Raw genomic sequence first — 25,752 nt, 5'->3', positions numbered from 1 at the left:
TCCCCCATTGAAAAGAAAGGCCTTTATTGAAATACAAATGTGCATGAAAAGAACCACATCCAAAACAATGTTGTTGTTGTTGTTTTAAATACACTTCCAAATTGCACATGTCATATTCTCCAATCAAAGGATCGCAGCAATCTTAAAAGTTGCAACCCAAGGTCATCATCCTGAACCAACCAAAATCATTTGGCTCTTCAGATCAGCCCTCATCATGTCATCATGTGATTACATATAACTATTTCTTGTGTCTTTCTTTATTAAGACTTTGGCTAATATTCCTATTGACTAAAAGTCTTCCAATGTCTCCTTTCATCTGTCTTAAAATCAATTCAAGATGAATCACAATTGCCACGCCTAGCCGATTCTCCTTTCATGCATTCAATGGTCCCCATAGTGGCCAACACTTTATTCTTTTCAAGGTTCCAGAACCAACTTTTACTACCGTACGTACAGGACCTAAAACCAGCTCCTTCTGTACTGTAAAAGGAAGCAGGCACAGGCCTTTTCAGATTAGCTAGGCAATACGCTTAAAAGAAAATGGAATAATCCAATGTAGTGTTACGACAAACATACCAATGACAAACTTAGTTGGTCTCTAAGGTGCTCTAGGGATGCGGGTGGCGCTGTGGTCTAAACCACTGAGCCTAGTGCTTGCCGATCAGAAAGTCAGCGGTTTGAATCCTTGCGACGGGGTGAGCTCCTGTTGCTTGGTCCCAGCCCCTGCCAACTGAGCAGTTCAAAAGCATGTCAAAGTGCAAGTAGATAAATAGGTACCGCTATAAGCAGGAAGGTAAACGGTGTTTCCGTGTGTTGCTCTGGTTTGCCAGAAGCGTCTTAGTCATGCTGGCCACATGACCTGGAAGCTGTATGCCGGCTCCCTCGGCCAATAATGTGAGATGAGCGCCACAACCCCACGACTGGACCTAATGGTCATGGGTCCTTTTACCTTTAAGGTGCTACTGGAAGGAATTTTTAAAAATTTTTTTATTTTGTTTTGACTATGGCCGACCAACACAGCTACCTACCTGTAACTAGAACTTTCTGGTGGTTTTTGCTGTTTCACAGTAGACTGGTCTCCCTCTGGAGTTTGCGGTCTCTCCTTCACTGGTGGTTTTTTATCTCTTAGGGATCCCTGAATTGAGATTCCTGTGTTGCAGAGGGTTAGACTGGATGACGCCAGGGTTACTCGCAACTCTACAATTCTATGATTGGGCAGTGAGACTGTTTCTCTAGGACAGTGAAGCTTATTCCACTTTCCAAACACTGATATGCTTCCTGCCCTGGCGTGAATTCCTGGAAGGGCGGAGGGATGTTGCCCTGCTATGAATTATGAAGAGCTCAAACTCACTGGAACAAACTCTGGGATTGGAGCAAATGTCAAAAATGCTTTTAATTTTTTTAAAATAGTTTTCAATCTGTGGTGTTTTGTGGCTGAAGATTAGTTTAATTTTAGTATAAAGTTAATTTGTAAAAAAAATTAGTTTCTTGTATTGGTTTCTTGTATAGTTTGTATTCTGTACGATTAGGGCAGCCTGGGAGTGGGGTCTTGCCAACAGAATGGCTGGGGCAAGTTCCACCGGGGGGGGGGGATTATCTGGGACACCCGATCTTGGTGATCATGGGCAGAAGGAGGAGTTACGCTAAGCCCAGACCGTGTCATGGCGGGTTTTGTCATTGTTTGAAGACCATCCCTGCCTCCGGGTCTGGTCTTGACTGGAACGATACTGGAATCAACAAGGGAGGTCCACATGACCTGAAGGTGCTGCTGTGCAATGCCAGGTCAATGATTCACAAGACAGCGGCCATCCAGGACTTGATCGTGGATGAAGGACCTGGCATGTGTAACGAATACTTGGTTGGTTGAAGCAGATGGACATGTTCTTGCCGCTGCTTGTCTATCAGGTTTTTCTTAGGCACGTCAACCCATTCTGATGGCCTTTCAGCTGATTCCCTGGTGGCCTGCTGGAATGCGGAGTTAACCAGGGCTATCGACTGTCTGGCCCCAAAGCGCCCTATCCAATTGCATGGAGCCTGGACAGCCCCATGGTTTCCCCCAGAGGTGAGGGCGATGAAAGAATGGCTGAGACATCTAGAGTGTGGGAATGTTCAGGGATGTGGATGAGGAGATATTGTCTAATATGTCCTATGCTAACTTGTGTTAAAAAGTTTCCAAACTAGCAGAGTTTTCATTCCCATTTAAACACAGCAAAAGTGGTGGCGCAGGCTTGCTAAAGCCTCTAAAATAATATATATTCCTGGTATAATCCCTTTATCACTCTTAAAAGAAAATACACAATACAATTCTCTTTAAAAGTAAAAAGAGTTTGCTCACAGACGTTCCTGAGCTACAGCATGATCTCAGAAAGGCAGCACTAGCTTAGATAAATGTATTTACAGGTATAATCTACCCCATATGGGTGATAGATCCGTTGCTCTCTCTTGGCTGGGAGCTGAGAGAGAACATCCCTCACTTAGATGTGTCTTCTCTGAAGGACGATCACAAAGAGGAAAATTGAGGATGCTCCCTGCGCTTTTATTACCTGCACAGGTGAGGTCATACCCATCTCATGTTACATGCAAGAGGAAGTCCGTTCCAGGTCAGCAACAGGAAGTGTTATGTTGACCTGGTCAGATGTCCCCTCATGTGGTCACTCTAGGAAATGTTGTGACTTGACTGCCCATGAGTAATACATCCGGCATAGAGCACTGATGGCGGAAAACTAATTCTGAATCAGATCAGTCACGGGTTAGAGCTCAATGTCAAGCCTACCAAGTGGCAATAGCGACAGTGAAGGGAACCTTATTCACCGCCTATATTGCATCTGCAGAAAACAGCAGCAGAAGACTCTTTCAGGTGGTTTGTAGTTTAATGGAGCCACCTGCGCCATCGGGACCTGAAAAGGCCCCCAGGATCTCCTGCAATGATTTTGCAAAGGTTTTTTGCAGATAAAGTCGCTCAGATTCAGAAGGAGGTAGACTCCACCGTGGGAGCAGGGCCGGGGCGGGAGAGTGCTAGAGTCCTGTCTAGTCAAGTGGCATTGGATCAATTCCAACCTGTTACCTCCTAGGATGTGAACAGGCTGCTTGGACGAGTGAAACCAGCCACCAGTCTCCTTGGTCTTTGCCTATCCTGGCTAATAAAAGTGAGCCGGGAAAGGCTGGGTGATAGGATCTTTGGGGTGGTGAATGCTTCCCTCTGTGAGGGAGGGCCTTCCCAGACCCGCTGAAAGAGGCGGTTATTAAACCGCTTCTTAAAAAAACACCCAGTCTCAAATCTTCCATTTTGGGGCAAGGTGACTGAGCGGGTGGTTGCTAAGCAACTCCAGGCACAACTAGCGCAGGCATAGGCAAACTCGGCCTACATCATCCCTTGCTAACATCCCTTTCAATCTGGATTCAGGCCACATCATGGGACTGAAACTGCCTTGGTTGTGCTGGGCTAGTGTGTTCGGACCCCTTGGCTCTCACTTGTGGGGTGCCTCTGGGTTCCACCCTCTCCCCATGCTTTTCAAAATCTATATGAAGCCACTTCGAGAGATCATCAGGGGATTTAGGCTAGGTGTTCCTCAATATGAGGATGATACCCAGCTCTACCTCTCTTTTACATCAGAACCAGTGAAGGCAGTGAATGTCCTGTGTGAGTGTCTGGAAGTAGTTGGAGGATGAATGGCAATTAACAGATGGAGGACAAGACAGAAGTACTGTTTTGGGGGTGGGGCAGGGGACAGGCCGGTGTGGGGGACTCCCTGGTCCTGAATGGGGTAACTGTGCCCCTGAAGGACCAGGTGCGCAGCCTGGGGGTCATGTTGGACTCTCAGCTATCCAAGGAGGCGCAGGCTAATTCTGTTTTCAGGGCAGCTGTCTACCAGCTCCATCTGGTAAGCAGGCTGAGATCCTCCCTGCCTGCAGACAGTCTTGCCAGAGTGGTGCATGCTCTAGTTAGCTCCCACTTGGACTACTGCAATGTGCTCTATGTGGGGCTACCTTTGGAGGTGACTCCGAAACTGCAATTAATCCAGAATGTGACAGCTGGACTGCTGCCTGGGAATGGTCACTGTGACCATATAACACCGGTCCTGAAAGACCTACAGTGGTTCCTAGTACATTTTCTTCTGGTGGTTACTTCACTGCGAGAAGTGAGGTTCCAGGGAATTAGGCAGAGGGCCTTCTCGGTAGTGGCACCCACCCTGTGGAATGCCCTCCCATCTGATGTTAAGGAAATAAGCTACCTGACTTTTAAAAGACATCTGAAGGCAGCCGTGTTTAGGAAAGTATTTTATGATTGATGTTTTATCATGTTTTCAACATTCTGTTTGGAGATGCCCAAAGTGGCTGTGGAACACCAGCCAGATGAGTAGCGTATAAATACTAAATTGTGGTTATTATTATTACTTCTTTAAACATTCCAAGCACTGATATGGTTTCTGATCGGTACAAATTCTTTGATGGGAAGTGTGGTTACTCTTATCACTGAAGCTATTTCCACATTCCAAGCCCCAATAGGGTTTCTCCCCTGTATATGAATTATTCGATGGGAAGTGAGTTCATTGCTGTAACTGAATAATAAGAAGAAGAGGAGGAGGGGGAGTTTGGATTTGATATCCCGCTTTATCAGTACTCCAAGGAGTCTCAAAGCGGCTACCAATCTCCTTTCCCTTCCTCCCCCACAACAAACACTTTGTTAGGTGAGTGAGGCTGAGAGATTTCAGAGAAGTGTGACTAGCGCAAGGTCACCCAGCAGCTGCATGTGGAGGAGCAGGAAATCGAACCCGGTTCACCAGATTAGGAGTTCACTGCTCTTAACCACTACACCATAGTTATTTTCAAATTCCAATCACTGATAGGGTTTCTCCCCTATATGAACTCTTTGATGGGAATTGAGATTGGAAATCTGACTGAAGCTCTTTCCACATTCCAATCACTGATAGGGTTTCTCCCCTGTATGAACTCTTTGATGGGAATTGAGATTGGAACTCTGACTGAAGCTCTTTCCACATTCATGGCATTGATAGGGTTTCTCACCTGTATGAATTCTTTGATGGGAAGCAAGACTGGCACTCTGACTGAAGCTCTTTCCACATTGGAAGCATTCATATGGTTTCTGACCTGTATGAATTTTTTGATGGGAAGTGAAACTGGTGCTCTGACTGAAGCTCTTTCCACATTCATGGCACTGAAAAGGTTTCTCCCCTGTATGAATTCTTTGATGCGAAGTAAGATTAGTCCTCCAACTGAAGCTCTTTCCACATTCCAAGCACTGATAGGGTTTCTCTCCTGTATGAATTCTTTGATGGGAAGTGAAAATTTGGCTGTGCCTGAAGCGCTTTCCACATTCCAAGCACTGATAGGGTTTCTCTCCTGTATGAATTCTTTGATGGGAAGTGAGACTTTGCCTGAGACTGAAGCTCTTTCCACATTCCAAGCACTGATAGGGTTTCTCCCCTGTATGAATTATTTGATGGGAAGTGAGATAGTGCCTGTGACTGAAACTCTTTCCACATTGCAAACACTGAAAGGGTTTCTCCCCTGTATGAATTCTTTGATGGGAAGTGAGGCTGGAGTTGTGACTGAAGCTCTTTCCACATTCCAAACACTGATAGGGTTTCTCCCCTGTATGAATTCTTTGATGGGAAGTGAGACCGGAGCTGCAACTGAAGCTCTTTCCACATTCGAAGCACTGATAGGGTGTCTCCCCTGTATGAATTCTTTGATGGTAAGTGAGCTCTGAGCTCTGTCTGAAGCTCTTCCCACATTGCAAACACTGATAGGGTTTATCCCCTGTATGAATTCTTTTATGGTAAGTGAGCTCTGAGCTCTGTCTGAAGCTTTTTCCACATTGCAAACACTGATAGGGTTTCTCCCCTGTATGAATTCTTTGATGAGAAGTGAGACTAGAGCTGTGACTGAAGCTCTTTCCACATTCGAAGCACTGATAGGGTTTCTCCCCTGTATGAATTCTTTGATGGGAAGTGAGACTAGAGCTGTGACTGAAGCTCTTTCCACATTCGAAGCACTGATAGGGTTTCTCTCCTGTATGAATTATTTGATGGGAAGTGAGCTCTGAGCTCTGTCTGAAGCTTTTTCCACAATGCAAACACTGATAGGGCTTATCCCCTGTATGAATTCTTTGATGGAAGGTGAGTTTACACCTCTCATGAAAGCTCTTTCCACATTCCAAGCACGGATAGGGTTTCTCCCCTGTATGAATTCTTAGATGGGAAGTGAGACTATGCTTCCGACTGAAGCTCTTTCCGCATTCGAAGCACTGATACAATTTCTCTCCCCTCTGAGTTATTTTGTGTGAGGTGAGCCTATCCCTCTGAATGAAGCTCTTTATTTGATGGGAGGGGGACTGGGAGCTCTGATGGATGTTCTCTCCACACGCTGAATATTTATATGACTTCTCCACTATGTCGATTTTTTTGTGGTCCCCCTTGTTCTTCCCTTCCAATTCATCACCATCTGTAATGGAGAAAGAAGCTAATTAGAGCCTCAGGAAGAAATGTACCACCAGATTATTGAACAATGTCAATGAATGCTTGTGGATAACTGTAAATAATTAGTTATGAGGCCTTTCTATAATTTTTACTACCTTTGTTGGCTGGTATTTCATAGAGTTGGAAGAGACCAGAAGGGCCATCCAGTCCAACCCCCGGCCAAGCAGGAAACACCATCAAATCATTCCTGACAGATGGCTGTCAAGCCTCTGCTTAAAGACCTCCAAAGAAGAAGACTCCACCACACCCCTTGGTAGCAAATTCCACTTCCGAACAGCCCTTACTGTCAGGAGGTTCTTCCTAATGTTTAGGTGGAATCTTCTTTCTTGTAGTTTGAATCCATTGCTCTGTGTCCGCTTCTCTAGAGCAGCAGAAAACAACATTTCTCCCTCCTCTATATGACATCCTTTTATATATTTGAACATGGCTATCATATCACCCCTTAACCTTCTCTTCTCCAGGCTAAACATACCCAGCTCCCTAAGGCATTCCTCATAAGGCATCGTTTCCAGACCTTTGACCATTTTGGTTGCCCTCCTTTGGACACCTTCCAGCTTGTCAGTATCCTGCTTGACCTGTGGTGCCCAGAACTGGACACAGTACTCCAGGTGAGGTGTGACCAGGGCAGAATACAGTGGTACTATTACTTCCCTTGATCTAGACCAGACATCCCCAAACTGCGGCCCTCCAGATGTTTTGGCCTACAACTCCCATGATCCCTAGCTAACAGGACCATTGGTTGGGGAAGATGGGAATTGTAGTCCAAAACATCTGGAGGGCCGAAGTTTGGGGATGCCTGATCTAGACACTATACTCCTATTGATGCAGCCCAGAATTGCATTGGCTTTTTTAGCTGCTGCATCACACTGTTGACTCATGTCAAGTTTGTGATCTACCAAGACTCCTAGATCCTTTTCACATGTACTGCTCTCAAGCCAGGTGTCTCCCATCCTGTATTTTGTAGTTTGCTGTACCAAGAGCTCAAGTTCTTCTTATTTATTTCCCATGCTCTGTGCAGGCAGGCATTGATCATTCCCCCATGTCTCTTATTTAAGGATTTTTTCATCCCACCACTACTTCTGTGTGCTGTTTGCTCCATTTGGTCCTTGACATTTGGATGATCATCTTCAGCACTTGATAGACTCCTACCTTCAGGACCACTGTCTCCCTTCCCCACATAAGTCAGTTTAAAGCCCTCCTGAGATTCATGGCAAAAACATTCCTCCCAACCCTTGTGAGGTGTAGCCCATCACTTGCCAGAAGTCCATCTTCAAGAAACTGCAGACCGTGATCTAAGAATCCAAACCGTTCCTGCTTGCACCATTTGTGAAGCCAGTTGTTCACTTTCCCTATTTTTCCCTCTCTCCCTGTGCCACGTCGTTCAACTGGGAGGACAGATGAGATGACAATTTGTGTATTTAATTGCTTCAACTTCCTGCCCAGAGCCTCATAATCACTTTTGATCTTCTGGAGGCTATGGCTTGCAGTGTCATTGGTTCCCACATGGACCAAAAGGAAGGGGTATTTGTCGGTGGGTTTTATGATTACTTGCAGCTGTTCTGTTACATCTTGGATCTTGGCCCCAGGGAGACAGCACACCTCTCGAGACGTCTTATCAGGCCCACAGATCACTGATTATGTACCCCTCAGTAGGGAATCCCCTATCATCACGACACGCCTCCTCATAGGCTTGGTCGGGATTCTTCCATGTGCTGACCCTTCCAAGGTCACCTGCATATTTCCGGAGGACTGACTTTGCTGCTCGTCTTCATATTCCTGGTCAACTGTGATGAAGGAGAGATCTTCAAATGGAGTCTGTTCTTCGTCTTCCATGTAATTGACATATTTATTGACATATTTATTGGCTTTTATCTGGCATAGATCTTGTTTGGCTCAATCATGAATTTCTCTTCATCTCCAAGGTCAGCCGTCCCTTTGGTCAACAAAATGCAGACAGACGCCAAAACAAAAACAACAAACCTGACAGAAGTTACTTCAACTACCCTAAAAATTCTGAATATGACATTTAAAAAGGCCTGGGTGGTTCAGACAAGCCTGGTCGTTGCTTTAAAAGGCATGACTAGATGAAGAATATTCACAGAAAATACAGTTGATATCCCAGATGATGTTCATCTCCATCAAAAATAATGGAGGTTCATCACATAGAGGTGCGTATGGAATTTCAAAACTGATCTTATGATCCAATAGGGAGCCTTACCAAGAGGGTCCATGATTCCATGATTCTCCTTCTTGACTTCCTTATGCAGAGCTCTTTGGTCAGGATCCAGAAAAGCTTGATTAAATGAAAAATATTCACGGAGAAAACAGTTGATATCCCTGCATTCAGGATTCACGGTGGGGATGATGGAATCTCAAATAATAATAATAATAATAATAATAGTAATAATAGTAATTTTTTATTTATATCCTGCCCTTCCCAGCCAAAGCCTGGCTCAGAATGGCTAACAAGTAAAAAAATAGCACAGTGCACATAAAACCACACAGTCAATTAATTAAAGTACATTCTAGAATCAATTCAGAATCAAGTTAATGGCAACCATCGGGTTGGAGTTCTATGAATATTACAGAAGGAGAGAGGGGGTCAGACTGTGCCAAAGGCCTGGCGGAAAAGCTCCATCTTGCAGGCCCTGCAGAAAGATGACTAGGGCCCTAGTTTATTGTGACAGAGCGTTCCACCAGATCGGACCACGGCCGAAAAAGCTGTGGCTCTGGTCAAGGCCAGTCTAACCTCCCTATGGCCCGGGATCTCCAAGATGTTTTTATTTGAAGACTATAAGGTCCTCTGTGGGACATACCAGGAGAGGCGGTCCTGTAGGTACGAGGTTCCTAGGTCGTATAGGGCTTGAAAGATTAAAACCAGCACCTTAAACCTGATCCTGTACTCCACCGGAAGCCAGTGCAGCTGGTATAGCACCGGATGAATGTGCTCCCGCAGCGAGGACCGTGTAAGGAGTCCTGCCGTGGCATTCTGTACCGGCTGGAGTTTCTGGGTCAGTTTCAAGGGCAGCCCCACATAGAGTGAGTTACAATAATCAAGCCTGGAGGTGACCGTCACATGGATCACAGTGGCTAGGTCAGGGCGAGAGGTGTAAGGAGCCAATTGCTTAGCTTTTAATCTCCATCAAAATAGTGAAGGTTCATCACATAGAGCAGGGGTCAGCAAGGTTTACCTTGCCTGGGCCAGTTCAGTCCCGTGGAGATCCCTCTGTGGGCCGGATTGCTCATGCGTCTGCGTCTGATTTCCTACATCGTGAAATCGAGTCCCCGCCCCGCCCCGTGCCGGTTTGGGGGTGGCTTGTGGGCCGTTTAAACGACCCCGTATGCCGCTTGTGGCCCATGGGTCGCAGGTTGCTGACCCCTGACATAGAGGTATGTATGGAATTTCAAAACTAATCTTATGATTCAACAGGGAGTTTTACCGAGAGGTTCCATGATCCCACGATTCTCCTCCTTTACTTCCTTATGCAGAGCTCTTTGGTCAGGATCCAGCAACGTCCAGGCCTCGTCTGTGAAACCTACACACTCCCCATCAGCAGTTGCCTCAATCTGATTGGTCTAAATTTAAATTTATACATAAATCACTTTGAAACCCCCATAAAAAATAAACCCCATAAATCAGTTTGAAACCCCCTCCCGTGTTCATGAGGAGAGCAACTCCATATTGTTTCATTGGTAACGACTGTATTCCTAGCTCAAATTGCCTGCACAGGCAGGCAGGCAGGTGGGGGAGCCCGAAAAGATGCTCCCCTTCTCCATCCGCCTGCCTGCCTCCCCCCACCCCCTAGCTGAGCAAGCCCCACTACCTCTCCGGCTCCATCCCTCCATTTCCCCATCTCCACTCCCCTGGAACTCACCAGATCTCTTGGAGGTCCCTGGGAGAGAACGCTCAGAGGTTGTGGGGAGGGATGCATCCTCGCTAGGTATGCAGGATCCATCTCATTCATCCTTCCTGAAGAGTCAAGGAGTCAAAAGAAGCTGCAGGGTCCTGGGAGAGAGGAAGAAGCAAGGGGAGCCTCAGAGGCCCTGCAGGGATTCTCCTGCCCTATATAATCCCCTGCCCCTGGAGCAGCACAAATGGGGTAGCCTCATTCCAACAGAAGCCCTATTTCTAAACATTTCCAGGATGGCATGGTCTGCACAGTAGTGACCTGAGAGGAGATCCCATTGAACTCAATGGGATTTATGGACAGAACTTCAAAAATCATTCACCACCCTGCCCCCAAGCCTGAAAATTGCAACCCCAGAGCATGGGCAGAAAATAGCAGAGTAGCTATTACATGTAGGTACCCCCATGCTAGGTGCTTTGTATGGAAAGTGATGTTGACAAGCTTTAGAAGCTTCTCATTGCAAGCCAGGCAGATGTGGCCAATAATAATAATAATAATAATAATAATAATAATAATAGGTAAAGGTAAAGGGACCCCTGACCATTAGGTCCAGTCATGACCGACTCTGGGGTTGCGCGCTCATCTCGCATTATTGGCCGAGGGAGCCGGCGTATAGCTTCCAGGTCATGTGGCCAGCATGACAAAGCCGCTTCTGGCAAACCAGAGTAGCACATGGAAACGCCGTTTACCTTCCCGCTGTAGCGGTTCCTATTTATCTACTTGCATTTTGACATGCTTTTGAACTGCTAGGTTGGCAGGAGCTGGGACCGAGCAATGGGAGCTCACCCCGTCACAGGGATTCGAACCGCCGACCTTCTGATCAGCAAGCGCCACCTGGGTCCCTTAATAATAATAATAATAATAATAATAATAATAATATATTATTATTATTATTATTATTATTATTATTATTATTATTAATATCCTGCCTCTGTCAGGTGTTGCATGGGGACCAAATGTTTAGGGATGCTTTTCATCTCCAATTAGTAGGAAAGAGGGTTCAGTAACCTGCTGTTAGTTGGGGGGGAGGGTGGCTTTTCAGGCCATTAATTCAACTCACAGTGGAATATATGGTGGGCTGGATCTGAAATACAAAGGGTCACGTTTTGCTTGCATGAGGCCTTCTGCTCTTTCTTCAACTTATCAGTCAGGAACGTAAGAGGTCAAATCTGGAGAGTATTTCATTCTGGGTGTCTTGTGGCAGAGCACAGAAGGATTGTAATAAATTCTTTTTCAGTTCTGTCAATAAGGTCATTTCCCAGATTCCTCAAGCGCAAGGACCCAGGGGTGTCTGAGTTATCAGGGCCTGGTAGGGACCCCAGGATGTCCTGTAATGCTTTTGCAAAGGTTTGGCGGAAGAATATTCCCTGCTCATCATTACAGCTATTGAGAGACCCTATAAGGTTGGTAATAGTATCTAGCTCCTGCTGTTTCTTAGCCACCCCCTCATTTTCCTTATTCACATAAAATTCAGTTTTTTGCTTGTGCATATAATATATATTATATAATATATCATTAATTAAATAATAATAATAATAATAACAACAACAACCATAGCCACATGAAGAAATGGAGCCTGAAATGATTGAAGAATGCAAATGAATGTTTGCGAAAGAGGCAGAAGGGAAGGGAGTTACTGCCTTTTTTGGCTGGTATTACCTTACGCAGGTGGCGCTGTGGTCTAAACCACTGAGCCTCTTGGGCTTGCCAATCAGCAGGTCGGTGGTTCGAATCCCCGTAATGGGGTGAGCTCCTGTTGCTTGATCCCAGCTTCAAAGTACAATTAGATAAATAGGTACTGCTGTGGCGGGAAGGTAAACGGCGTTTCCGTGCACTGCTCTGGTTTTGCCAGAAGCGGCTTAGTCATGCTGGCCACATGACCAGGAAAAACTGTCCGTGGACAAACGCCAGCCCCCTCGGCCTGTAAAGCAAGATGAGCACCACAACCCCAGAGTCGTCCGTGAGCGGACCTAACGGTCAGTGGTACCTTTACCTTTACCTCCACATCCCTAAGATCTCTTAAGCCTGCATTTAAGAAAGCCTGGGCAGCTGAGACCAGCCTCATCATGGTTTGAAAAGGCATGACTGGTGGAATAATATTCCCAGACAAAACAGGAGATACCCCTCCTATTGATAGTTTTCCATTCAAGGAGAGTTGTGGGTTTGTTAAAATCTCAGACGCTGTAGCTGGTGCTATTGGGCTCCCTCAAAATAGGGGAGGTTTGTCCTACAGAGATCTGTATGGAATTTCAAATCTGATCTGACGATCCAGCATAGAGCCTTACCAGAGAGTGCAGGATCCCACACTTCTCCTCCTTGACTTCCTTCTGCAGAGCAGTCTGGTCAGGATCCAGCAACGCCCAGTTCTTGTATGTGAAACAAAAAACTACGTCTTCAAAACACACTGGATCCTAAGAGAGAAAGGGAGAATAAAGATGGTCTTCTACACATTGCTCTGTTCCTTTCTGCCTCTTAATAGCCGCACTGTTTTAATTCTATTCTTTTCCTGCATTTTCAACATCGTAATGGAACAATTTTAATGCTGGGTATTAATCTTTGTGTAAATGGGGGAATTCCACATCATAATAATTTTATTATTATGATTATATGGTACTCATCTTCACATAAATATTTGCAAGCATTCCCATATTCTAGATGGAAGGACCTCCTCCCCCATCATCTGGTGGGGTGGACCCTCCCAAGCCCTCAAGCCAACTTCAAGGGTCACCAGGAGGGGGGGGAGAGGGGGAGGGAAAGCCCCATTGTGCATTGTGAGGGAGGGGGGAAATGGTTGGTTGGTTCATTGGCCTCCATCTGTCTTGGGAGACCATGGAAGAGGGTGCCTTTGGGAGTGAGATCCAGCTGTTGGAAGGTAACAGTGCCAGCTGTGGGTGGATAGGGTACAGGGGAGAGACATGTTTTGTTGCATCTGGGACAGAGGAAGTGGTCGGGTTTTGCTGCTGCAGATGCAGGAGGGCTTTTCTTCTCCCATGTGCAAATGCTCCCATCTGGCTGCGGCATCTGTTAAAAAATGTGACTTAACCCTAGATCTGAAGGGGGTTTATCTGCATGCCCAGCTTTTCTTGACCCAAAGCCCCCTCCCCAAAAAGTAAGGCAGCATCTGAATCCCAAGGAAGAACAGAGATGTTGACCTCCTCTGCTCCCTGACTTGGGGGTCTCCCCCCACCGTGCATGATCTGAACAGGGACCCCCATGCACCCCTGGGACCCCCTTCTCCCCATTGCACCCTCAGGGGGAAGAGAGAGGGGGGAGACTCACCGAGGAAGCTTTTACAAAGGAGAGAGAAGAAAGCAACCTCCTCTCTGACAGCAGGAAGGGATGGGGAGGGAGGGAATTTTGCATGCAGGAACTTGACCCCCCCCCACTTCACTTCACTTCCTGTCCTTTCTAGGAATCCACCTCTGCTCCTTTTAACTCTTGGCAATCCGAGGGCACCGAGCCCGCCCCTCCCTCCCTCCCTCCCTCTCCCTGCCTGCCTTTTCCTGTTTTGCGCCTGCGCTTAGGGGCTCCCCCTCCCTCCCCCATCTCCCTTTCCCCCCTTTTCCTTTCCCCTCAGCTCACAGGGGAGGCGAAGTTCGAGGTCCCCTTCCGGCATGACGTCCCCGCGAGCCATTAGATTGAGGGACCGGAGGAGGCGGGGCTTCCTGCTGACCTCTCGCGTCAGTGACGTCGACCCTCTAGGAGTAAAAGACCGCCCTCATCCAAGAGGGTTAGGGCGCAGGCGCAGAAGGAGACAGGCAGGAAAAGGAGGCGAACTGGAATCCTAGAGAGGCCAGAAAGTCCTCCAGAGAGGAAGCCCCTCCCCCTTTGTCCTCTGCCAAGGCTGCCTCGGTGCCCCCTCCTAGGATCCAGTGAGTCTCCTCTCTCTTTCCCCGTGGGGCGCCTGGGGGAGAAGTGGGGGTCCCAGGGCTGCAGGGGGAGGGTTCCCAAGGGGGGGGGGAGACCCCCAAGGCAGGGAACACCCCCCCCTTCCTCTCTGATCTTCCTTTGCCCCTTTGGGGAGGGAAAAAGTGACATGCCATTGAACACCCCCCAGCAGGCCTTCCTTTGCTTCTGGCACAGCCTTTCCCCCTACAAACTGCTGCTCCTCTCTCTGCCTGCCAAGGGGGTCCCACCCTCCCCAGAAGGAAGCCTCTGTCTGTGGGCTCCTGCTCTCCATAAAAGGAGGAACTGGGTGCGCTCTGTTCCCCAAGGGCTCAAAGGAACTAAGATGGATTCCTAGAGAGAGGAGGGCAGAAAGTGGGCCAGGTCCCCCAGAGCCAAAGACCTTCCATCCTTGAAAGGGGGGGTTTGCTTTCGTCCCTCCTTTGCCAGAGCTGCCTATGTGCCACTTCTGGGGTCCACAGAGTCTCCTCTCTCTTCCCCCCTTGAGGTGCCTTGCAGAGAAGGGAGGTCCCAGGGCTGTAGGATGAAGGTGCATGAGGGGGGCAGAGACCCCCAAATCAGGAAGCTTTCCCTGCGCCCACAACAAACTATGATTCCCATGATTAGTTTGAAGGAAGCCAGGACTCTTTAAAGTGGCCTCATCCTGCTTTGCAGATGCAGCTGGGGGGGGGGGAAAGAGATGTTCTTCTCTTTTTCCTTTCTTTTGGAATACCTCGTAATCTCCTGATCATGGGTTTGTGCCCCAAGTTGGGTGAAGAGTCCTGCAATTGCAGGGGGCTGGACATATTGATGAACACCCAGCCCAAACCCCCTGATGTTCTCTCCCAGCGGCTTCATATAGATGTTGAAAAGCATGAGGGAGACTATGGAACCCTGAGGCACCCCACAAGTGAGAGCCCAGGGGTCTGAACACTCATCCCCCACCACCACTTTCTGAACACGGCCCAGGAGGAAGGAGCGGAACCACTGTATAACAGTGCCCCCAGCTCCCAACCCCTCTAGACCAGTGTTTCCCAACCTTGTGCCTCCAGCTGTTTTCAGACTACAATTCCCATAATTCCTGACCACTGGTCTTGCTAGCTAGGGATGATGGGAATTGTAGTCTCAAAACATCTGGAGGCACAAGGTTGGGAAACACTGCTCTAGACTGTCCAGAAGGATGTTGGGGTCGATGGTGTCAAAAGCCACTGAGAGACCCAGCTAGGAGAATAATTTCTCTATTGATGCAGAAACGTTTTTAATGTTTGATGCCTTACTGTTTTTGATGTTCATCTTACTGGAAGCCGCTCTCTTGCGGAGCTGTAATCAAGTTTAAAAACAGATTAAAACAACTTACAACCACAATAAGTTCAGAGTCTGGGATTGCTAGCAAAAGTCATCCACATTTGTCTGGGGACATTTTTATAACTGAACAATTCATTTGCTTTGTATGATTTGCCAGCACCTCTAATTTGGACAGGAAGAACTTTGCAGACGAAAAAAGGGACTGCTTCTGATCTCTTGGGAGCTTCCTGAGAGCACAGATGGATGACCAAGACTCGGCTGGACCTAAAGCAGGAAGAGGCCAGGACACTGAAGATGGGAGCAGTGGGGGATTCTCTGAAAAAACTCTGGGTGAAGAGAACACCCTCTGCTCAGATATGCAGAGCCAGCAGATCAGGCAGTTCTGCCACCAGGAGGCTGAAGGACCCAGAGAGGTTTGCAGCCGACTCTACCACCTTGGCTGTCAGTGGCTGAAGCCAGAAAGGCACACGAAAGCTGAGATGCTGGACCTGGTGATCTTGGAGCAGTTCCTGGCTGTCCTTCCACCCGAGATGGAGAGCTGGGTGAGGGAATGTGGAGCAGAGACCAGTTCCCAGGCAATGGCCCTGGCTGAAGGTTTCCTCCTGAGTCAGGCAGAGGATAAAAAGCTGGCAGAGCAGCAGGTGAGAGACTTTCCTCTGGATACTCCCAAGGGGCTCCAAACAAGAGGGAGAGTATCCCAAAATGTGGTACTAATGTCCCATCCCTTTGTGGATAGGATCCAATGAATGAGATTTGATACCCCTAAGTGTTTGCCTCTGCAAAATCCTTTTCTAATCCTCCTCCCCATTCTCTGCTTTGAATCTTTCTTGTTCTTTCAGGTTAAGGATCTGTTAGCAGAAATGGGTCCTGATTCCTCTGAGGCAGAGAGGACTCCGATAGACACCAGGGAGAGACCACTGGGTAAGGAGGGAGTTATTTCTCTCTTTGGTCACATCCTGGGAATTTGGAAACTAATCTGTGGGTTCTTTCCCTCTTTTGTGGGGAGGCAGTTGGGGCCAAGAGCCCAGAGGAGGAGGAGAGATGTATTTTTACATAACTAAAATATTAATTGTGTCCAAATGGCAAAAGGAACTCAATAGGGTAGGCTTTTTAAAAGGTCCATCTGTATTTAGAGATGCATTCCTGAACCTCAGAGAGAACCAGGCATTCATGGCTTCCCACTTCCCTTTGTCTCTGGCAGGTGACAGGATGATGCCGTCAAGACCTCCTCATCCGTCTTTTCATGGTGGCGAAGGGGAAGCAGCAGCTATGGAAGTAGATCAGGTAGGGGGCAGGAGATTTGTGGAGACAGAGGCTGAGGTGTGGGGCTGGCAGGGTGACTCCCTCCACCTCCTGGCCTCTGTCAAAGGTGCCCTGAAGAAAGGTAGGAGATGGTTTACTGGTATGTGTTGAGAATATGGAACATTCACCTCACCCACCTCACCCGTATCTCCTTCTCAATGTCGCTAGTATTATTTATCAGCAGTTGCAGTTTTGTTTCTGTATTTATAATTGAAGGCAAAAATAGGTTTCTAAGCAGTTGACAAACGATAAAAATGGGCCAGGATTCATCTAACCAACCCCATCAGTTGGACAACAGTCATGCCAGCGTTGCCCTATTGGCTTAAGCTGGGTTCCTTGTGTTGCGCCCGGCAGGGAGAAAGACAGTCAATAACGACACCGAGGGTTGAATTCAGAGGAGTTTATTTTCTCTATATAGAGAGACTCTTGGTGATGCTTCACGACAAGAGCAAAGAAAGACAGTTTGCATGAGGCTTTTATCAACTTTTGGGCTCCACTCTGTAAATGTGCGCACGTAAGAGGGTCATAGGTTACAAATACACATACAGGAAGATCCGTGTCCTGTCCTTATCATAAACACATGCTGACAATGCACCCTGGTACCAGCCTCAAGCAGCCTTGAATGTGGGGGTGGAGTTCCTGTCTATCTTGCCTGGTCTTGTGCCTGGTCTTTTCAAAGAGGGCCAAATTTGATGAAGTGAAGGGTCCACCAAAGTTGTTGAACAATTTTTTTGGATTTAAGTTGTTGAGCTTTTTTTAAGACTGATGCTGTTGAGCTTTTTTTCAGATTTTACCCCAGGAAATTAACTGTCACAGGGGCCGGATTAAACCGATTTGAACATGCCTGCTTTAGGGAATCAGGTGGGTCTCCCCACCCCAAGAACTTTGCACAGGGAGATGAGAGGGGATCTTTCCGTTTAGCAAGTGTGAATGTTTTGAATAACACCATGTGGAGTTCTACCCATTTACGCAAAGAGTAAGACCCATCATTAATATAATAAAGTAATTCCAGCAAGATGTTAAAATAAGCATTCATACCATGTGCAGCAAAACAATGCCATTAAAACAACACAGAAACTAACAGGCAGAAAACAACAGAGCAATGTGTGGTAGATCATCTTTATGCTGTCTAAGAGGAGGATATTTCCTTTTTTTTTAGGGTCCGATGTATTTTGAAGACATCGCTGTTCATTTCACGGACAAGGAGTGGGCGTTGCTAGATCCTGACCAGAGAGCTCTGCATAAGGAGGTCATGGAGGAGAATCATGGACTCCTGGATTCTCTGGGTAAGGCTCTCTGAGGATCATCATATCTGGTTTGAAATTCCATACACCTCTCCTTGCAATGAATTTCCAAGGTTTGCATGGAACTCAATAGCACCACCTATACCACCTGGAAATCTAACGTCCCCAGAAATCATTTTGAATGGAGGGCGATTGGCGGTGTTGTCTGTGAATATCCGTCAGAGTGGGTAGGGAAATAGCTTCTGCCAGATTTGGGGTTTTGCTTCTGTTGGTTTTTGGTTGACTAAAGAGATAACTGACAATGGAGACATAGCAGATTCCGTGATTGGGCCAAACAAAGTTAATTGAATCTCAGGTTCCCGTAAATATGTCAGCTAATACTAGCCACCAAAGGCAGTGGACTCTAGAGTAAAAGAATTCCCATCTAATTCCCTTCAGTTCTTCCTCTTTCACAACGATTCATTAGCAATGTTCAGTAATGAAAAGTTGTGAACGGTTGTTATTCCTGAGGCTCTAAATAGTTTCTCTCTATATATATATAAAAGTGTAACAATATCACTTAATATCTATATAACAATGTATAGAAGTACAATTGATTTTATTTGATCTGTTATACTATATTTCCCCAATTCTTTTTCTCTTTCAAAAATTATTCTTCCACACTTTTATCTTTTTATTCATTTATCTGATCATATTATATTTTAATGAATGTAAAACATTTCAATAAAATATTCTAGTTACAGGTAGGTAGCCGTGTTGGTCTGAGTCGAAGCAAAATAAAAAAATTCCTTCAGTAGCACCTTAAAGACCAACTAAGTTTATATTTTGGTATGAGCTTTCGTGTGCATGCACACTTCTTCAGATACACTGGAAACAGAAGTGTCAGACCCTTATATATTTACAGAGGGTGATGGGGGTGGGTGGGAATGGGCTGATGGGAGTGATTACAGCCATCCACAGGTTTATCACTCCCATCAGCCCATTCCCACCCACCCCCATCACCCTCTGTATATATATATGGGTCTGACACTTCTGTTTCCAGTGTATCTGAAGAAGTGTGCATGCACACGAAAGCTCATACCAAAATATAAACTTCGTTGGTCTTTAAGGTGCTACTGAAGGAATTTTTTTATTTTGAATAAAATATTCAAGTTTAAAAATGATTGTTTTTTTCATTCCAGGGGGTGATGAATTGGAAATTGGTAACAAGGGGGACCAGGACAGAATCCACACAGTGGAGAAGCCATATAAACACTTGAAGTGTAAAGAGAACTTTAGTCAGAGTTCCCAGTCCACTTCTCATCAAAGAAATCCCATTGGGAATAAACCCTACCAGTGCAAGGAATGTGGAAAGAGCTTCAAATGGAAGGTGAGTTTCACTTCCCATCAGATAATTCATACAAGGGAGAATCCATATCAGTGCTTGGAATGTGGAAAGAGCTTCTGTCAGAGCACCCATCTCACTTCTCATCAAAGAATTCATACTGGGGAGAAACCCTATCAGTGCAAGGAATGTGGAAAGAGTTTCAGATGGAAGGTCAGTTTCACTTCTCATCAAAGAATTCATACAGGGGAGAATCCATATCAGTGCTTAGAATGTGGAAAGAGCTTCAGTCAGAGCACCCATCTTACTTCCCATCAAAGAATCCATACAGGGGAGAAACCCTTCCACTGCAAGGAATGTGGAAAGAGCTTCAGATGGAAGGTCAGTTTCACTTCTCATCAGAGAATTCATACAGGGGAGAATCCGTATCAGTGCTTGGAATGTGGAAAGACCTTCAGTCAGAGCACCCATCTCACTTCACATCAAAGAATTCATACCGGGGAGAAACCCTATCAGTGTCAGGAATGTGGAAAGAGCTTCAGTCAGAGCGTCTCACTCACTTCCCATCAGAGAACTCATACTGGAGAGAAACCCTTTCAGTGCTTGGAATGTGGAAAGAGCTTCACCTGGAAGAACAATCTCACTTCCCACCAAAGAATTCATACAGGGGAGAAACCCTATCAGTGCTTTGAATGTGGAAAGAGCTTCAGTCACAGCCACAGTCTCACTTCCCATCAAAGAATTCATACAGGGGAGAAACCCTATCAGTGTTTGGAATGTGGAAAGAGCTTCAATAAGAATGCCCATCTCACTTCCCATCAAAGAAGTCATACAGGGGAGAAACCTTATCAGTGCTTTGAATGTGGAAAGAGCTTTGGTCACAAAAACAGTCTGACTTCCCATCAAAGAATTCATACAGGGGAAAAACCCTATAAGTGCTTTGAATGTGGAAAGACTTTCAGAAAGAGCTCAGATCTCACTTCCCATCAAATCATTCATACTGGGGAGAAACCCTATCAGTGCTTGGAATGTGGAAAGAGTTTCAGTCAGAAGTGTGGTCTCATTTTTCATCAAAGAATTCATACAGGGGAGACACGCTATCAGTGCTTGGAATGTGGAAAGAGTTTCAGTCACAACGGCTCTCTCACTTCCCATCAAAGAATTCATACCGGGGAGAAACCCTATCAGTGTTTGGAATGTGGAAAGAGCTTCAGCCAGAGTAGCCATCTGACTTCCCATCAAAGATTTCATACAGGGGAGAAACCCTACCAGTGCTTGGAATGTGGAAAGAGCTTCCGTCACAGCTACAATGTCACTTCTCATCAAAGAATTCACACAGGGGATAAACCATATCAATGTTTGGAATGTGGAAAGAGATTCACTCAGAAGAGTAGTCTCACTTCTCATCAAAGAATTCATAAAGGTGAGAAACCATATCAGTGCCAGGAATGTGGCTATAACTTCAGTAGTAGCAGCAATCTCACTTCCCATCAAAGAATACATACAGGGGAGAAACCATATCAGTGTTTGGAATGTGGAAAGAGCTTTAGTCACAAATCCTCTCTCACTTCCCATCAGAGAATTCATACTGGAGAGAAACCCTTTCAGTGCTTCGAATGTGGAAAGTGCTTCAGCCACAGCTACAAACTCACTTCCCATCAAATAATTCACACAGGGGAGAAACCATTTAAATGTCAAGAGTGCAGAAAGAGATTCACACAGAGCACAGGTCTCACATCCCATCAAAAGATTCATATGGTGCAGAAACCATATCATTGCTTGGAATGTAGAAAGTGGTTCAGTCGGAAGGATAGTCTCATTTCCCATCAAAGAATTCATACAGGGGAGAAACCCTATCAATGCTTGGAATGTGGAAAGAGCTTCCGTCACAACTCCACTCTCTCTTCCCATCAAAGAACTCACTGTGTGGAGAAACCCTAGCACTTGCTGTGTTGTAATTGTATTTTAGGAGACTTTAATTTGTATCGTAACAGTGTTCTTGTGCTTCTTCAACCCAGCAGAGAAGTCAGCCTTGGCTCTCCAAGCTATCGAGTGCAAACCCGGTGCCCAATATTCTTCAGCTATGTATCCAGATCTGCAAGGTGGAAGTCATTGGCCAAGGTGTTGAATTCAGGCTTTTCTTTGTGGGAAGGTTAAGTCTAGGAATCTCTTGCTACTCTTCTTCGATCCTTCAAAGTACTTAGCGCATGCCAGGAGTAAAGAATTGCATCCATGAGTGGAAAGTGTTCTCTGTGTATTGTTGTTGTTGTTTAGTCGTGTCTGACTCTTCGTAACCCCATGGACTAGAGCACGCCAGGCACGCCTGTGTATATACAGCCTCAAAGGCTGTTGTGAACAGCAATAAACAGAGGTTGTTTGCTTCAGCCAAATCCAGTTCTCATCTGCACACATATGATACATGGAAGGAGACTTAGATTGAACAGAGACTCAGAGCAATGCGACTCACCCCAGTGGCAATGTCTGAGTCCTTTTTCCATTCCTGTGGAGTGAACACCAGATCTTGACTGGGGGATATTTTTGTCATTGTGTGACATACATTCCTTGAGCTGGTGACCTGCTTCCCTTCTTCCTTAGTGTTAATGGATCTTCAGTCCACCACAACAGATGAGGTACTTTTAGGGTTACTTCTTCCCTGGAATTCCTCTGCCTGTTGAGGTCAGGCAGCAACCTTCAATTTACTCTTTTTGGTGCTTGCTTGAAATATTTTGTTTAGGCTAACCTTTCCAGAAGTGGAGAGCTTGATTTGTTTTAATATTATAATTGTAATATTAATGTTTTTACTGTTTTCTTCCATTTTTAATTTACTTATCTCTTATATCTCACCAACAAAACATACTATGTTACCACCATGGACAAAATGATTACACACACACACACACACACACACACACACACACACTAGCTGGCCCGGCCACGCGTTGTTGTGGGTTTTTGTGTTAAATGGACCTTCAGAGTCTATCTTCAGAGTCCCCTCACCTGCCCCCCCCCCAAGTTGTGAAAGGCCCTATTCTTTTCGTTTTTGCCTGTGGCCTAATGAATGGTGCGGCCTACTCAGTTTTCCCTGCTTGGCAAGGCTGCGGCCTATTTAAAAAGCTGGGCCTTGTTGCTGCAAAAGGACTGTTTTCAGTTGGTTGCTGTGGAATTTTGTGATGTCATCTGGTGGCACAGCTTTGGAGGCGGCAGGGTGCGACCAGCCTTTCCATTGGATGTTGCTGGAGTTTTCAGAGCTAATGGTGGTGACGTCTAATTGGGTGCCACTTTTTGTGTTTAATCATTATTTTAGGTGTGAAAGGTCTGTTTTTGGAAAAAAATTAATGCCAGATCCCTCCCTGATGGGCATGGAACGTTGTGGCCAAATTTGTTACATTATGGTTCAGCAGTTACGGAGAAAAGCTGTGATTATTTAAATCCTATATATCTTTATTTTTACTTCTCTTCCACTCTTTCCATGGTTTCCTGTCTACACCTGTTATGATTATTGGTGTAATATATTTCTATATAATCTCTATAGATCAGCATCCAGAGGGGGTCAAGTGGCCAGCTGGCTAGCCCCCAACTGGATCATGCCCTTCCAGCCGACACGCTGGACGATCCCCCGATCTCTAGAGCGACATATACTGGTACCAGCAACCCTTTCTTCAAAAGTCTGAGTACACTATATTAGCAGAGCGCGCTGCATGAACAGAAGCTGCGTGAAGAGGCTTGTGAAAGCATAATAACAAGCAGATTTATTCAGCATAAATCAGGACAAAGAAAGCATGTCATCTCCCCATCTCCTCAGAGAGAGTCCCGAAAGCAAAAGCTATACACAAACGGAAGTTCCCAGAAGACTGTGCTGGAACGTAAACAGACATGTGACGTAACAATCTCACACGTCTGCTCCTTATTTTTTAACCTGTTTGTCATACAGGTTGCTTCGATATATTCAAGTATTTTGATATGCCATATTTCTTTTGATGGGACTTTATATGTTCTCAATTTTTGTGCAATTAGAATTTGAGTGAATGTTGGCCCGTACATTCATAAATTATTATTTTTATTTTTTATTCCCAGAAGAAAAGCTTCTGGATTATTGGGAAATGTTTCTAAAAAATTTTTTCTTAAGTTCATTGTACACCATCTCCCATAATTCTTTTGTTACCTTACAACATGAACATCATAAGTGAACAAATGTACCAACTGTTTTCTTCTTCTTTAGAGTATAGCTGGCAATGGATTTGACAGCTATGCTCTAAAGAATAAGTATTTAAGAAGAAGTATTTTATACATTTTACAGAGGTTTTTAACTGTACATCTTAATATCTTTTTCAAATTGTGATTATTGTTCTGTAAATCTATTTTTTGTTTCCCTTAAACTTTGAGTTAATTTGATTATAGTTTAGCCAGTCTGACACAATTTTTTCCTAATTCTTTCATTTTTGTTTCTCCCTCAAATGTCTAACAGATAATTGTAGCTACCCCATTTGTGACTTATATTTATTTTTTCCTTGTCTTTGCTTCTATTGGGGATACCCACCTTGGTGTTTTGTTTTCCAATAAGTTTCTATGTTTCCCCCAAATTCTATTTATTTTTTTCCTGGTAACATGATTAGAGAAGCTTTTATGTATAGCTCTAACAACGGTGTGTTTTCCAGCAGTACCTAGTCTTTTATCCAGCACAGATAGGACGGTTCAGAATATGATTCTAAATCTGGAAATGCGGAGCCCACACTCACCCTGAACAGCTAAAAGGCTCCTGGGAGGCTGGAGGGGCAATGCTGCTGCCCTGAGTGCTGGAAGGAAGACCGCTCCCTGCTGTAAGGCCCATTTCCACCTGGCCTAGGGGGTGCAGCCCACACTCACCCCAAACAACTAAAGGGCTCCTGGGAGGCCAAGGGGACATGGCTGGAACAACTATTTTATTGGGGCAACTTGCTAAAATGTTTTACACAGTTCTAATTTTGGTTCCTCTGTTTTGATAGGATTTTTTTTTTTACTGTTTGATGTTATGCTCTGTTTTTATATATAAGCCAAACAGAGTGGCTGTGGATACCGAGCCAAACGGGAGGGATCTTAATTTAAAAAATGAAATAAAATATTATCATTATATTCATTTTTATTGCCGAGATTCTCCCCATCAATGATAGTTTCATTCTTTTCAATATTTCTAGATCTTTTAAATTTTCCTTCCCACTCTTTGCATGATGTTAGCCCTAAAAGCTGCCATACCCACTCTTTACATCTTCACACGACAATAGCGGAGGTCAGACTAAACATCTCTTTGGTCAACCCCGAAGCAGCGCATGTGTGGAACATTCTTCGAAGTCACCTTGCACCTGTTGTAAATAACAGATCTTCTGGAAACTTTACACAGCGTTGTTTCTGTGAATAAAGGAATCATATCCAACATATTAAACAGGGCAGGTGGCAACCCTGCATGATGGGACTGTTGATGCTTAGCTGGGGTGGGGGGCAGATGAGGTCCTGCCACATGGTAGGGGGGGCTCCTTTGGCAGGAGGGAGCAGGGGGTATGCCTGCCCCCCCTGGTGTTTCCCTCCCCCACCTGACCTTTGACACACCCCTGCCCCCCGCATAATATGTCCTGTACCAGATGAAGCAGGAGTGCAACTTCTCCAGCGGGGTGCAGTGGGTTCACTACCTGTACAGGTACATCTTTGACTGGCAGGAGCTCTTCTATTTCTCCATCAACTGAGGGAAGTTTGTTGCCATGTCTCCAGAGGAGCAGCCCCATGTCCAAAAGTGGGACAAGGGCTACCTGTGGGGCTTCTACAGGATCCTTGGGCCCTTCTTCCACCCAGTTTCTCTCTCACACGCAGACACACGTGCGACCCGAGGCAGATAAGCCTCTTCCATTCTCCTCAGTGGCAGCGGAAAAGGAGGAGAGAGAGGAGGGTGACACTATAAAGGACTATTTCGAATTGGAATAAATGAACCACAGAGCCTAGGGCTTGCAGATCAGGAGGTCGGTGGTTCAAATCCCCACGACGGGGTGAGCTCCCGTTGCTCGGTCCTATAGAGTGAGATGAGCATCACAACCCCAGAGTCATCCGCGACTGAACCTAACGGTCAGGGGTCCCTTTACCTTTATGTCAAATGTCTCTCCCCCTTTGCCAGATGTCAGAGAGAAAAACAACTACCAGACTTTTAGAAGACATCTGAAGGCAGCCCTGTTTAGGGAAGCTTTTAATGTTTAATATATTATTGTATTTTAATATTCTGTTGGAAGCCGCCCAGAGTGGCTGGGAAAACCCAGCCAGATGCG

The 25,752-nt window shown here is 45.7% G+C and overlaps 2 protein-coding genes and 1 pseudogene across 3 annotated transcripts in view; 1 reads left to right on the top strand and 2 right to left on the bottom strand.

Annotated features, from left to right (window-relative positions):
* LOC118081436 (zinc finger protein OZF-like) overlaps positions 1-14,070 on the bottom strand; it is a 67,047-nt gene extending 52,977 nt beyond the window's left edge. The window contains exons 1-4 of one of the 2 annotated variants that reach the window (XR_009556825.1): positions 13,991-14,070; positions 12,694-12,819; positions 10,376-10,506; positions 9,941-10,076 (exon numbers count right to left, since the gene is read on the bottom strand). Coding sequence is in view for 1 of the 2 variants with exons in the window: in XM_060268663.1 (XP_060124646.1) it covers positions 12,694-12,819; positions 13,688-13,771 (210 nt within the window). In the remaining variant the exon portion in view is untranslated. Of the gene's footprint in view, positions 1-9,940; positions 10,077-10,375; positions 10,507-12,693; positions 12,820-13,687; positions 13,859-13,990 lie in introns of those variants that run through there. The other variant, XM_060268663.1, reaches the window with a different exon arrangement.
* On the bottom strand, positions 4-10,505 carry LOC118081412 (zinc finger protein 883-like; annotated as a pseudogene).
* A 109-nt stretch (positions 14,071-14,179) lies between the features above and the next one.
* On the top strand, positions 14,180-25,582 carry LOC118081115 (zinc finger protein 420-like). Its single transcript, XM_060268471.1, has 6 exons — positions 14,180-14,280; positions 15,756-16,239; positions 16,438-16,519; positions 16,800-16,882; positions 18,060-18,186; positions 19,326-25,582. The coding sequence occupies exons 2-6, from the start codon at positions 15,838-15,840 to the stop codon at positions 21,407-21,409; spliced, it is 2,778 nt and encodes a 925-aa protein (XP_060124454.1). The 5' UTR covers positions 14,180-14,280; positions 15,756-15,837; the 3' UTR covers positions 21,410-25,582.
* The last annotated feature ends 170 nt before the right edge of the window (positions 25,583-25,752 follow it).

The sequence above is a fragment of the Zootoca vivipara genome, chromosome 2 (assembly GCF_963506605.1).
Source record: "Zootoca vivipara chromosome 2, rZooViv1.1, whole genome shotgun sequence".
Taxonomy (NCBI): domain Eukaryota; kingdom Metazoa; phylum Chordata; class Lepidosauria; order Squamata; family Lacertidae; genus Zootoca; species Zootoca vivipara.
This window is presented reverse-complemented; position numbering and strand designations above follow the sequence as displayed.

Coding starts and splice junctions, on each gene's coding strand:
- LOC118081115 (XM_060268471.1), top strand. CDS start 15,838: ATGGATGACCAAGACTCGGCTGGACCTAAAGCAGGAAGAGGCCAGGAC. Junction 16,520..16,799: donor CACCAGGGAGAGACCACTGG/GTAAGGAGGGAG, acceptor TGTCTCTGGCAG/GTGACAGGATGATGCCGTCA. Junction 16,883..18,059: donor CAGCTATGGAAGTAGATCAG/GTAGGGGGCAGG, acceptor CTTTTTTTTTAG/GGTCCGATGTATTTTGAAGA.